The sequence below is a fragment of the Microcaecilia unicolor genome, chromosome 3 (assembly GCF_901765095.1).
Source record: "Microcaecilia unicolor chromosome 3, aMicUni1.1, whole genome shotgun sequence".
Taxonomy (NCBI): Eukaryota; Metazoa; Chordata; class Amphibia; order Gymnophiona; family Siphonopidae; genus Microcaecilia; species Microcaecilia unicolor.
In genome coordinates this window covers 197,190,509-197,204,382 of record NC_044033.1, presented here as the reverse complement: position 1 = coordinate 197,204,382, position 13,874 = coordinate 197,190,509, and the positions used below count along the sequence as shown (strand labels likewise).

Sequence of the window (13,874 nt, the reverse complement as noted above, 5' to 3'; positions counted from 1 at the left end):
ACTGGAATGGCCCTGTAGGGTAATGTCTTTGATCCATGAAATGTGGCCATTACGTGTCACCCACAAACAATACTTTCTATGACAGTACTAGTCAAGAGAAGAAGTGACAGAAAGCTCTCTTCATCCTGGTATTCATCTCGAGGGTTTTTTTTTTTAGCCCAGCTTGGTTTCCATACACAGCAGTAGCAGTATGCATTGTTTCATGAAATAAAGATTATTGAGTAGCAACCTTCTGTTGTCAGCTGATGTGTAGTGTAGTGGTTAAAAAAATTGACTTAAAATTCAGGAATTGAGTGTTTAATTCAGGGTACCCCAATATCTGCAGTGCTTTCAAATAAAATAAGTTTTCTGAATGGTTTATATTTTTATAACCTTGTGTTGAGTTTTCTATTTTTAACTCTAAGATCCAAAATTCGTATTAACGCTCTACAAGCAGTAGATGATGTAAGCTAATGGTTACAAGAGATTTCTTCTTCTTATTATTTGTATCCCACATTTTTCCCACCTATTTGCAGGCTCTATGTGGCTTACATTTTGCCGTGATGGCGATCGCCATTTCCGGGTACAGTATTACATTAAGGTGCATACATACATAATGCATCATTCGGGGATAGTGGATTCATATGCCTAGGTGCTCTACTAAGACTTAGGAAATATCAGTAGGCTTTGCTTCCTGAAATAAAGATTGTTGAATAGGAGTCTTCTGCAAGCAGTTGATGCGTAATATAGTGGTTAAAACAATTGACTTTGCTAGAGTTGAGAGTTGAAAGCCCAAGATAATTCACTAAGACTCCAATATTCGCAGTGTTTTCAAATAAACGAAGTTTCCTTAATGGTCCACCTTCTTCTAACCTTGGAGCCTGGCTTTTCTGTTTTTAACTTTAATCACAAAGTTTGGTATTAACTCTCTACAAACAGTAGATGATGTAGTTAGAACAGACTACTTATCATCCAGGGGTGGTGGTTTCATATCCCTAGGTGCTCTACTGAGGAAGCATCAGTAGCAGTAGGCATTGTTTCATCAAATAAAGATTGTTGAATAGGAGTCTTCTGCAAGCAGTTGATGTCTAGTATAGTGGTTAAAACAATTGACTTAAAAATGAGGGATTAAGAGCTCAACCCCCAGCGATAATCTTCTAAGACCTCAATATCAGTTGTCTTCTCAAATAAAAGAAGTTACCTTGGTGGTCCATCATCTTCTAACTTTGAAGGTTGTTTTTTTCTATTTTTAACTTTAACCACAACGTTTGGTGAGTATTAACTCTCTACAAGGAGTAGATGATGTAGTCTAGTAGTTAGGGGGTGGGTTCATATCCCTTAAATGGTCTACTAAAGACTCAGAAAGAGGCATATTTTCAAAGCACTTAGCCTTCCAAAGTTCCATAGGTTTCTATGGAACTTTGGAAGGCTACGTGCTTTGAAAATATGCCTCAAAGTGACTCAAAGTATCAGTAGGCATTGCTTCCTCAAATAAAGATGGTTGAGGAGCAGTTTTCTGCAAGCAGTTGATAACGTAGTTTAGTGGTTTAAAAGGTTGATTTATTATTTAAGAGAAACAGTTAAGACGTCATGAATCATCAATAACAGCTATCTTCTTGTCAAATAAAAGTAATCTGTATCACCAACCTTCTAGCCTTGGAGATGGCTTTTCTATCTTTAACTTTAAGCTCAAAGATGAATGAGGAGTACATTTCTACAAACAGTTGATAGTTAAAACAATTGATTTAACATTCAGTAGGATCAAATCTCCAGGTAATCTACTAAATAACATCTTCACTTTCTCCTGTGTAGAACTTGCTGGTTCTCAGGATGAGGGCTGTTTCCTCATCCTCCTTTGAGTTAATTGTTCAGACACATTAGGTAAAGGAAAAAGTCCTGGCTGGTTGGAGTTGCTGGTGCCTGAGTACTGACTGACCAAACATAGTTTTGGAAATGACTTGAACACCAAGTTGTTGCTTTGTAAATGGTGATTATGAATGTGACATAGAGATTGGCAACAGGCACAGTGTAAGAGTGTGTAGGTATGCCCGCCTTCTGATAACAGCAATCTGACACCCAAGTAGAGAAAGCAGCTTGGATAAAACAACTAAACATAGTCTGATATCTGGTTTCTTGAAGGTATTAGGAGATTACATTTGTAGTTCAAAATGGTGAAATTAGATCTTACCTGCTAATTTTCTTTCCTCTAGACCCTCCAGACCGGTCAAGACGCGTGGGTTATGTCCTCCTACCAGCAGAGGGAGACTGAGAAAACACTAAGCTTTTGAAGCCTGTATATATAACCTGTGCAGAACCTCCACTAGCCAGTATACCCCTGACAAAGCAGAGAAACAAAAAACACTAACAACAACTAGCAACCCTGTACGTGGTCACAGTAAACTGCAAAAACAAGAAACATCTTCCGCTTGCTCTTACGGAAACATGTTCCTTTGCCTTTGATAAAACAGTTGGGCTTCTACAGGTGGACTATCAAAGAAGAGCCCCACCTGTCCCGGACTCCTATCACAAAACAGAAATAAACAGTCTGCAATTAGAGAAACAACAATTTACAGCAGCCAAGAATTATCCAACAAACACACCTCCTGGCCTCCAATACAGACAGGGCGGGCTCTTGACCGGTCTGGAGGGTCTAGAGGAAAGAAAATTAGCAGGTAAGATCTAATTTCACCTTCCTCAGCGACCCTCCAGACCGGTCAAGACGCGTGGGACGTACCAGAGCAGTAACTAACTTATGGGAGGGACCTACTAAGGCCAGAGGTCAAAATTGCTGCCCCAAAGCGCACCTCGTCCTTTGCATGCACAGGAATCCTATAATGCTTCACAAAGGAATGCAACGAAAACCAAACCGCAGCCCGACAAATATCTAACAGAGAAATCATACTATTCTCCGCCACGAGGCTGCCATTCCCCTAGTGGAATGAGCAGACCAGCCCCTAGGCACCACAGGACCCTTCACCAAGTAAGCAGATGCAACCGCCTCCTTCAACCACCGTGCTATGGTCACCTTAGGAGCCGCTGCACCCTTCTTTGGGCCACCATGAAGAACGAACAAACGGTCAGAGGCTCTGAAGTCCTGAGTTCCAGAGAGATAACAACTCAAAACTCTCCTGACATCCAGCTTGGCAATACCACGCTGCTCCGAATCTCCAGCCATATCACCCAACACTGGCAGAGAGATGACCTGATTAACATGGAACTCGGAAACCACCTTGGGCAAAAAAGGAAAGCACCGTCCGCAACGAAACCTTTCCCTCAGAAAGGACAAAAATGGTTCCCTAAAAGACAAAGCCTGAAGCTCTGAAACACTCCGTGCTGAAGTAATCGCCACCAACAAGACCGCCTTTAAAGATAAATCCTTACAAGATGCCGATACCAGAGGCACAAACGGAGGCCTGATCAAAGCATCCAAAACTAGCTTCAAATCCCACGGAGGCACCATCCGTCACTGAGGCGGACGCAGCAACTTAACACCCTTCAAAAAACGCACTACCTCAGGCACAGACGCGAAGGACTTTCACTGAAGCTTCCCACGAAAACATGACAAAGCTGCCACCTGAACCTTCAGTGTAGACAAGGCCAGACCTCTATCAACACCATCGTGCAAAAATTCCAAAACTTCCGCCACCGAAGAGTGAAACGGCCGAACTCGATGGTCTTCACACCAGTGCTCAAAGATTCTCCAAACCCGGACATACGCCAAGGAAGTGGATCGTCTACGGCAACTCAACATCGTAGCAAAGCCACTGGACGAAAGCCCCTTCTTCTTCAACTTGTGCAGCTCAAGAGCCAAGCCATAAGCGAAAACCGAGCCGGATCCGGCATGATTATCGGGCCTTGACACAGAACTGATCCCAACAAAGGCAGGGCCGCCGCCCCTGCCAACCGCACCAAGTCTCCATACCATGGTCGACGCTGCCAATCCGAAGCTACCAGAATCACCCGACCGGAGTGATGTTCGATGCGCTATATTACTCGACCGACTAACAGCCACAGAGGAAACACATACAGTCACTCCCGAAGCCAAGGCAACAGAAGAGTGTCGATTTCCTCCGCTCAAGGGTCTCTTCAGCGACTGAAAAAAAAAATCTCTGAACTTGCGCATAGCGAGCCGTTGCCCTAAGATCACCGAAAGTCCCCAGACCGACACAACTCACTGGAACACTGACCGAAGAAAAGACCACTCTCTGGGATCTAGAGTGTGCCTGCTGAGATAATCTGCATCTATGTGACCTACCCCGGCCACATGCGCTGCCAAGAGAGCCTGAAGATGAGTTCAACTGCGCCGCCAAGGCTCTTTGTTCCCCCCTTGACGGTTGACATATGCTACTGCCATGGCATTGTCACAAAGCACTCGGACTGCCTTGTGGCGAACCACCGACGTCAAGGCCTGGAGCGCCACCCGAATGGCCCGAGTTTCCAGCCGGTTGATGGACCACTCTGCTTCTGCCCGAGACCACCGGCCTTGAGCTACCTGACTGAGACAATGTGCCCCCCAACCTTGCAGACTGGCATCCGTGACCATTACCAGCCCCTGTGGGGACTCCAACGGCATTCCTTTCCCAAATTGCGCGGACTGAGCCACCAGCGGAGACTGAGACGAGGGGCCACCGACAGCGGACAACACATTTCCAAGTCCTGCGACAGAGGGGACCAATGACTGAGCAGAGCTGACTGTACCTGACGCATGTGCGCCCTGGCCCACGGAACTACCTCTATGGTCGCCGCCATCAGGCCCAGGACCTGACGATAAGTACGGGCCGTCGGCGCCTTCTCTGCAAGGAACCGACGAATCGGACCCTGTAACTTGGAACCAAAAGGCTGCACAAAGGAAAGTGAAGATAAGCTTCCGTCAAATCCAGGGAAGTGAGAAACTCTCCTTTCCTGACCGCACCAGTGACCGACCGCAACGTCTCCATCCGGAAAGAGGGCACCTTGAGTGCCGCATTGACCCTTTTGAGATCTAAATGTGACGAAAAGTGTCCTCTTTCTTGTGGACCACAAAATAGATCAAATAGCACCCTGAGCGTTGCTGATCTGAAGGAACAGGAACCACGGCTCCCAACGCGAGCAGCCACCGCAGAGTGTCCCTCACTGCTGCCCTCTTGCTCCAAGACCGACAGAGGGATTCCAGAAACACTTCGGGAGAACAGCTTTCGAATTCCAGCGCACATCCGCCTCGAAACACCTTGAGAACCCACTGATCTGACCTGATTTGGGCCCAACTCTGGTAAAACAGACTCAGCCGAGCCCCAACATGCACCAGAGCCTGAGCCCGCACACCTTCATTGGGAATTGTGGCCTGAATACTAACCTCCCGCGGAAAAGCCACGCCCTCCGCGACGACTCTCACGAAAGAACTGTGTGCGCTGGAAAAACCGACCCTATTAAACATTTCTATAGCACTACTAGACTTATGCAGCGCTGTACAAATTAACATGAAAAGACAGTCCCTGCTCAACAGAGCTTACAATCTAAATTGGACAAACAGACAGCTAGGGGTAGGTCCCACTCGATCTGCCCGGCCTATACCGCTGAGCCTCCCTAAACCGTCCCCGAGAGGAACTAGTTCTGGCCCCTGCCTTGAACCGAAAATCTGGAAGCCATAGAACCTTGGTATCACTAAGACCTCACACTAACTTGTCCAAATCTTCTCCAAAGAGCATAGCTCCCTTAAGTGGCAGAGACCCACAACCATAGCCATATTTTTTGTCTGAAGTAGGCAACAAATCATAAAAGCCTCAGACAAAAAGGATGAACCCATGTCCAAGTCGGCTAACTCCTGACCCCCAGAAGAACCAACATCTACCGAATCATCCAGGAGCTTCTCGGCCCAACGAAAACATGCCCGAGCTACCAGACCCCCACAAACCGAGGCCTGCAGGGCTAGAGCCGACAAAACAAAACTACGCTTGAGAAAAGATCCCAACTTCCTATCCTGAGGATCACGGAGAGCCGTTCCTCCATCAACCGGGATAGCCGTAGCTATAATTACTGCCGTCACTACTGCATCTACCGTGGGAGCCTTAAAGGAATCCCTATCGTCCTGAGGGAGGGGATAAAGCCTCGCCATTGCCTTTGCCACCTTACACGGCAAATCCCATTCCTGACAAATCATCTCCCGGAGATCCTTGTTCATAGGGAAGGATCACGCCTGACGCTGAATGCCCTTCACCAACGGATCCTGGACAGTTTCCCCCAACGCCACCTCAGGACCAAACTGAAGGGTGGACGACACCTGATCTATGAGTTCTGACAGCTCATCTCTATGGAAAATCCGCACTACTGAAGGATCCTCTCCAGGAATCCAACAATCCTGCTCCTGAGAGCCGTCAATTCCATCTGACTCCCCCAGATCACTAAGCGCAGCTTCTGCAGCTACAGGAGAAAAACATTGCCTGTCTTCTGACCACTCTAACCGTGGTCTCTCAGCCAAGATGGAAATAGCCCCCTCTTCCAATTGGGGGGGGGAGGGGGGGGTCCCGATCTCCAGGCCTGATACCGCGTCCAGACAAAATCTGGAGGAAAACCCACCATTCCTGGACCGTCATTAGGCCCTTTTGTGCCAAAAACGGAGGCCGCAGGCCCAAAACCAGCCGGCTCCATGGGCCGCGTCAGACTCAAGATGGCGGCTGTTCCCGCCGAAACTGTTCCCGCTGACAGCGGCCCTGCCTACGCTCCCGCTGACCCGGAGACTCCCGACACCATCGATCCCTCCGCGGTCAAGTCGGGGGGTGCCGCAGCCACCTTTATAGGTGCACCGCAAAGCTACACTGAGCGCCCGGCGCCTCTACCCCTCGCCACGAGCATGCGCGACATCGGAGGAGCTGGGCCGCCATAAACCACGAAAGAAGGGAAAAGCTGTTCCGCAAACGCGCCAAACCAAAAACTCACTCACACTGCAAAAGCACTGGAGAAAGCGCTGCTCTCTCGTTCCAGCAAGGAATCAAAACCCCCGTTCGGTCCGCTGAAAATAAAGAAATAAATGCCCTTAAAGGCACAGTACTCCAACTCTGGCAGCTGGAAATTGTAAGGCACTCAAGGCTACAATACTGAGAAAGCAGCCGAGGCACAAAGCTGCCAAGCAAAACGAAATAGAATAACTGACCTTAAAGGCACAGTACTCTAATTCTGGCATCTGGAAATTGTAAGGCACTCAAGGCTACAATACTGAGAAAGCAGCCGAGGCACAAAGCTGGCAAGCAAAATGACATAGAATAACTGACCTTAAAGGCATCGTACTCTAACTCTGGCATCTGGAAATTGTAAGGCACTCAAGGCTACAATACTGAGAAAGCAGCCGAGGCACAAAGCTGCCAAGCCAACAGGGGGAGGGACCCAAACATAGGTGTAACACCCCAGGGGGAAAAACTGGGCCCCACCAGACCCAGGGCCCCAAAGCACTTTTTTTTTTTTTTTTTTTTTACACACACGTACAGGGTACTGCAACAGAATAAAGTTTGGAAGGAAAAAATCCTACGACCCAATGACAAACTACCTCACCAGATTATTGGAGACTGCACAGGCTGTCAACTGCTACCTCTGCTGAGACTGAGAAAATACTGGCTAGTGGAGGTTCTGCACAGGTTATATATACAGGCTTCAAAAGCTTAGTGTTTTCTCAGTCTCCCTCTGCTGGTAGGAGGACATAACCCACGCGTCTTGACCGGTCTGGAGGGTCGCTGAGGAAGTGTTTATTAAAATGTTTTATACCATGTAGCTTCTTCAGATCACAGCAGTTTAATACAATTACATTATACCATGAACAAAACTTTTCAATGGGAAGGAAGTTGTTGAACTAAGGCGTGTGGGGGGGGGGGGGGGCATGATCTACAGTGAGGAGACTGAGGAACACTGTGAGTGGTGGGTATCTGAAATAGCCCTTTCTGTTGTGGTGGTAAAGAATTTAAAAAGGCATAAACACAGAGAAGCCTTAATGACAGGAGAATGGGGGAAAAAAAAACAGCCACTGATTGGGGGGGGGGGGGGGGGGGGTGCTGTGCTGAGTGGACTGGATGGGCCATCATTATTAGGTTAAGGAGATGCTGCTGTATTTTATGTATCTGACAGGGAACCTTCCTTGCACTTGAGACTTGGGTGACCTGGACCCCTCTGCTTGCAGTAACCTTGACTCTAGGAGCCAAGAGCTGTCCTGTTCGGTAACAATGTGACAGTGCATCCCGCTCGAGGCCAGAACTGTAAATGAATTCTACTACCCTCACCTAAGCATTTCTTAATTATAAAAAAAGACATGAGGGGAAAAGCCAGAGCTGACCTACTGGCTGGGCTGATCAGAAGAGCTTTAGAATACAAGCAGCCCCTAAGCCCACCCAGCCATGTATAAAACACATGTTTGCTGGCTGCTTTTGCTCAGATGCTGCATGCACAATGTAAATTGTCTGAAGTACAGTCCCGGTGTGCTGGGAGAGCAGCAGACTTGCCCCTGTCCATTTTGTTATAAATGGTGTATGTGTGTATGGAAAAAAATTTCAGTATCCCCAAAATACACACATGCTACACGGTGTAATCTATGGCCACTCTGCAGTAACAGTTCCCATACTATACAATGGCACTTTAGCCCGTAAATTACAACACCTGCACACAGATGGCATGGGCACTTAGCCACAACATTATCGCTGGAAGATGTGGCTGATGTCAAACATACTTGCCTGATTTTTATAGATAAGGAAGACAATGCTATTCTATTTTTAAAGCCACAGAACCAAAGAGATCACTTAATGTTATAAAACTAAGTTAATTTTTTGGGGGGGTTTGCACGGTGGAAGAGCGCTGTGAGGGAAGTGAAGGTGGCTAGCTGCCACTGCCTGGTTTCTGGTGGATTACACTGCAGCTAGGATACAACATGGCTGAAAGATTCTCCTAATCCCTAAATTATGAGCTCAGGCTGAGTTGCCTTTATTCCCCTAGGACCTCTGATCTAATCACTGGTTTTCTCATTAAGTCTCGGCACTCTTCCTGTGCCTCTATTTCAGTCACAGGCTCGGCACTGTCCCTTTGCCTCAGGTGCTAGAAAAGTAAAAGGGTGAAGCCAACATCTGCCATACAGCGGTTCTGGACTGGAATGCTGCTGGTTTGTAATACTGTGGGATTTAACAGTACACAAAGGGCCTCAGCTCCCAGGGAGCAAAACAGGACTGCAAAGAGACAGGTCAGTGTCTGCTTCCTACAGTAAACCACCCCACTCTCTAATCAGTCACCAAATCCAGTCTGTAGCAGGGCCTGATTGAGACCCAGCCTGGGATCCTGCAGATCAGTTTCTCCAGATCATAGCATTATCCCATATATACCAAAAGTCTGAAAGCAGTACAGAGATGAAACTGTCTACCTCAGGCCAGACTTGACTCAGTGGCCTGGGCAGGTCCAGGTCCTGCCCCCAGCTTCTCTGCTCTCAGCTTCTTCTTCGCCAATTTCTCTTTCTTCTTCTCCTCCTTTTCCATCTCCTTCAACAGCTCTTGGAACTTGATGCTACGGTGGTCCATGTTGTAGCCAAATCGCTCCTGTGCCAGGGCTAGTAGTCGTTCCCGCCGGGCAGCCTCTACCCGCTGTTTCTCCTGCTGTTCTTGCTTTTCCCGCCGCCAATCTTCAATCATCTTTGGCATCTGGGCCATGTTGGCAGCAATCAGCTTCTCTCTAAGAGCAGAATATTCAGAAAATTAAAATAAACTCAGTTTGTCTTCTGACCACGTGGAGTATAAGAAATATAGATTAAAGGAAAGTACACAGGTTTAGGACAGATGAGGGTGTGGTATCTGGGGCTGTTTGGAAAATTAGTACAAGATCAAGGCTGCAGGGTAACGGCATTGAGCTGGGATACTAGAGCTGCATCGCATCTGGCTCAAGCACAGAGGGGGTTCAAAGAAAACCAACTAGGGTCTTTGGCATTGCTTCAGGAATGAAACTAGGCAAGGAGATGGTGACTGTATCCTTAAATACTAGTGTGGGCAGTGTTCTAAATGAATTAGTTTTACACAAGCCATGCAGAGAGACCAACTTATCCAGCTCCAGGCTACAGATTTTAAGACAGTCCTGGGTTTGGAACTTACATCCCAAAGCAGTGTGGGATTTGTAGTATCTGATCCTTTCCATTGAAATCAGTCTCATAATGCAACAGGATGGGGTGGTCAGAAATCCAGGACTGGCCCAAAATCTCCTGCTTGGAACTAGTAACTTTGCATCTCTGCCCACAACACTAATGACGGCAGAAAAAGACCTGCATGGTCCATCCAGTCTGCCCTACAAGATAAACTCATATGTGCTACTTTTTGTGTATACCTTACCTTGATTTGTACCTGTCCTTTTCAGGGCACAGACCGTGTAAGTCTGCCCAGCACTATCCCCGCCTCCCACCACCGGCTCTGGCACAGACCGTATAAGTCTGCCCAGCACTATCCCCGCCTCCCGCCACCAGCTCTGCCACCCAATCTCAGCTAAGCTCCTTAGGATCCATTCCTTCTGAACAGGATTCCTTTATGTTTATCCCATGCGTGTTTGAATTCTGTTACCGTTTTCATTTCCACCACCTCCTGCAGGAGGGCATTCCAAGCATCCACTACTCTCTCCGTGAAAAAATACTTCATGGCATTTTTCTTGAGTCTTCCCCCCTTCAATCTCATTTCATGTCCTCTCGTTCTACTGCCTTCGCACCTCCAGAGAAGGTTCGTTTGCGGATTAATACTTTTCAAATATTTGCTTTCCCCAGGCTCTCAAATTAACTTATAAGCTTCCCATAAGATGTGTAGAGAACTTAGCAAGGGGTTTTGAAGTAAGGAAGGTGTGCTTTTTTTTTTTTGGGGGGGGGGGATTGTTTTTAAATTTTGTCCCCAAAGTTTGTATATGAACAGTAAAAAGGTTAGTGATTGGGGTTGGGTGTTACTTTCCAGCCTGATGTCATATTGAATACTTCCCCACCACCATACAAGGTATTTCGGGGTAGGGAAGAGGATACAATGGGGTAGATCTATGGATGGGGGTATGGGTCATATAAACAAGCTGATCCAGGCCTAGCCTGCCCCCCTCCCCCTAACAACATAACAGGAACTCTAGTTCTTGTTTTTTCGTACCACCAGAATGCCCTGGGGAAAGCAATTAAAATCCGTGGCTGGATGGCGCTGGGGTGATTTGCTACACCCAGAAACCAGATTATGCCTGACCACAATCCCAAGCCCGGGGTCACCTGGCCAGTCTGCTGCGTCGCTCCTCCTCCTCCCGTTGCCGGATCCGGGCCTGCATGTCTGCGAGCGGCGGATACCACGTCTCCTCCTCCTCGCGGATCTCCCGGAGCCGGGCCGGGTCGGGCCACAGCTGGGCCGGATTCACGCCCGAGGCCGCTCCGTAGCGCCCGAAAAGCTTCGCCTCCCAGCGGGGGCCCCTCTGCCACTCCGGGGTGCGCTCGTCCTGCGGGTCCGGTACGTACATACCGTCCAGTTTCCGGCGCAGAGGTCTGGCGTGATACCGAGACATCGACCCAGCGACCGGCACCACTGCGGACAGCCAAGAGCGACACAACGACGTCATGCTCACCGCCATCTTCCCGCGAGCTGCCTGAGGAGGAGGAGTAGCTTGCCCTACATCCGTATGTACTCCGAGTAGGGGCGAAAACAGGAAGTAGACGCGGCGGGGACCTCGCAGAGGGGCGGAAGTAGAGGAGACCAAGTGACGTCAAAACGTTGCCCCTATTAGGTCAGTCTCAGTTTCCTCTTCCCCGCAAGCGCAGCCATCATCGCTATACTGTCAAAAGGGCGAGCAAACCTAGGAGCTGCTGATTTGTATTTATGCCGGCGGCTTGTGCAGCGTACGGATCAAGGAGGTTTAATAGACAGGAGACCAAGTGACGTCCAAACGTTGAAACCAATTACTACTACTACTACTACTATTTAGCATTTCTATAGCGCTACAAGGCGTACGCAGCGCTATAGAAATGCAATTAGGTGAGTCTCAGTTTCCCCTTCCCCACGCAGCCATCATCGCTGTACTCTCAAAACAAAGCGAGCAAACCTTTGAGCTGCTGCATCGTTGTCGCTCTTTATTATTGGAAGCATAACATTTGTATTTAATCTCACTTATATTTTCAAACATGGCACTTTGTGCAGCATACGGATGTGCACAGAGGAAGTACAATAACGAAATAACTTTTCATAGGTAGAGTAGTAATTTCTTATAAATCGTAATCAGTGTGCCATTTGGAGGGGGGGGGGGGGGGGGAGCTGGTTATAGGGACACCCTAGCATGTGTTATGTTCTTGCAGAATTTTTTTTTTCTCCTGGTAAAGTGCCACTAAATTAGGTGCTCAACATTCAGAGTTTTTTTAAATAATTAATTTAATTAATTAATTTATTTATGACTGACTGACTGACATATATACCCAACGTTAAACATGATCTAGGTTGAAACCTGGGATCATTAAAAAAAAAAAAAAACCCTGTGCCTAGATCAAAAGAAAAAGATGGCATGTGGGAATTTGCTCCTTTTGTATTGTGGATTGCAGAGGTAAATTATAAAAATGCACTTGATGTTTTTATTACTATCATTTAAAAGACAGATATTGAATAATGAGAGCAGAGCTACCTTTATTCAGAAGTCCATATGTAACCGGACTGTTTAGCAAGTAAATCAGGAGGCCGAGACGCTGACTTCCAAAGCAAGACAACTTTTATTAGCTAGCTGACAGTACTAAGTTCAGACTCAGGATACTGTGTGTCGAGCGTCATCTGACACTCATTCTTATACATCATTAGTGATCATGCGCATAACACATGTCATACATCACACAAACACATGCGCAGTACAAGCACATGCGCAGTACAGTTAGTAGTTCTGTAGTTCTCACAGAGAAAGAATATGTCAGTTTCACAGAAAATGTTACTTTGCAAGAAAATGTAACTTATTGCATTGTTTCAGCACATCCACATAATACAGCCTTTGTATAGTGATCCCGAGACTGCGCTGACAGAGCTGGCTGTCTCCCATAATTGCTGACTACTACAAATTGTTATCTGACTGCTGGTTAACAAAGAGGTTTTACTATTACCAAGTTCAAGCTGTAGGTTTAATTTAGGTTCATTAGAGGAACTCTGATTCTTTGGTTAAAACACAACTTTGGTTAAAACACAAAAGTATTTGTATTTGCAAAGTCCAAGTATGAAAAGGTCCTTCTAGAGCAAATAGTGCAACCTCTCCCCTTACACATAGTCTAAGTGTGCCAGCATTGTCCTCACTGTTAGCCTCCAAGGTCATACAAAGTTAATTATTTTCAATGGAAAATAAATCAGTTGGCTCAGGCTGCCTGCTATGTGAATATTCCATCATTGTTTCATTATTGCTACCACGTATTACATATGGGCATTTGTTTTAAACTTTGATTGTTTTAATTTGTTGATCCAGACCTTACATACAGATGGTTTGCTTTTTAAACCCAAAGGTGAATCCTAAGGGTGGTTGGACAATTAGGTATAAACTGTGTTGTTCTGACTTTACTTGTTTTGGACTGCTTTGGGTTGTGCTGATCTGTACATCTGTTGTCTGGAATTTTGGAAGATGGAAATAAGGAAATAAAAATTAAATTTTGGATGTACTCTGTAGAAGTTGTTTACTTTTGCAATGTGATGGATGCCTGTTCTGGTGTGTGCATGTGATAATCTTTGAATAACTGCCTATATTTATGGCTATGATTTCTGAACATGTGGTATCATTAAAGGACAAACTTTTAAATGCCCAGTTGGGTATATATGCTAATTTCAACTTTGTTAAATGTTTCAGACAAAGAGCAGGATTGTCTTGGTGAAAAATGCTGTCTACTTTCATTAAACCTCCTTGGGGGCTGCCTACACATTGCCTGATGCCTTGCTAAGCCCCTCATG

The 13,874-nt window shown here is 46.6% G+C and overlaps 1 protein-coding gene and 1 long non-coding RNA gene across 3 annotated transcripts; one reads left to right on the top strand and one right to left on the bottom strand.

Moving 5' to 3' along the window:
• The first annotated feature begins 1,486 nt into the window (after positions 1-1,486).
• Positions 1,487-7,983, top strand: LOC115466033. The gene is made up of 2 exons (XR_003941495.1): positions 1,487-2,150; positions 7,689-7,983. It is a non-coding gene; the product is annotated as an uncharacterized LOC115466033 (long non-coding RNA).
• Positions 7,984-8,004: 21 nt separating this feature from the next.
• Positions 8,005-11,649, bottom strand: GADD45GIP1 (GADD45G interacting protein 1). Of its 2 annotated transcripts, XM_030196993.1 has the most exons (3): positions 11,192-11,649; positions 9,334-9,648; positions 8,005-9,282 (listed from the first exon to the last, which is right to left on the bottom strand). In XM_030196993.1, exons 1-2 carry the CDS (start codon positions 11,542-11,544, stop codon positions 9,345-9,347), a joined length of 657 nt encoding a protein of 218 aa, XP_030052853.1. In that variant the 5' UTR covers positions 11,545-11,649; the 3' UTR covers positions 8,005-9,282; positions 9,334-9,344. The 2 variants fall into 2 exon arrangements, with proteins under 2 accessions (XP_030052853.1, XP_030052852.1); XM_030196992.1 differs by having other exon boundaries at positions 8,005-9,648; positions 11,192-11,648.
• Between the last annotated feature and the right edge of the window lie 2,225 nt (positions 11,650-13,874).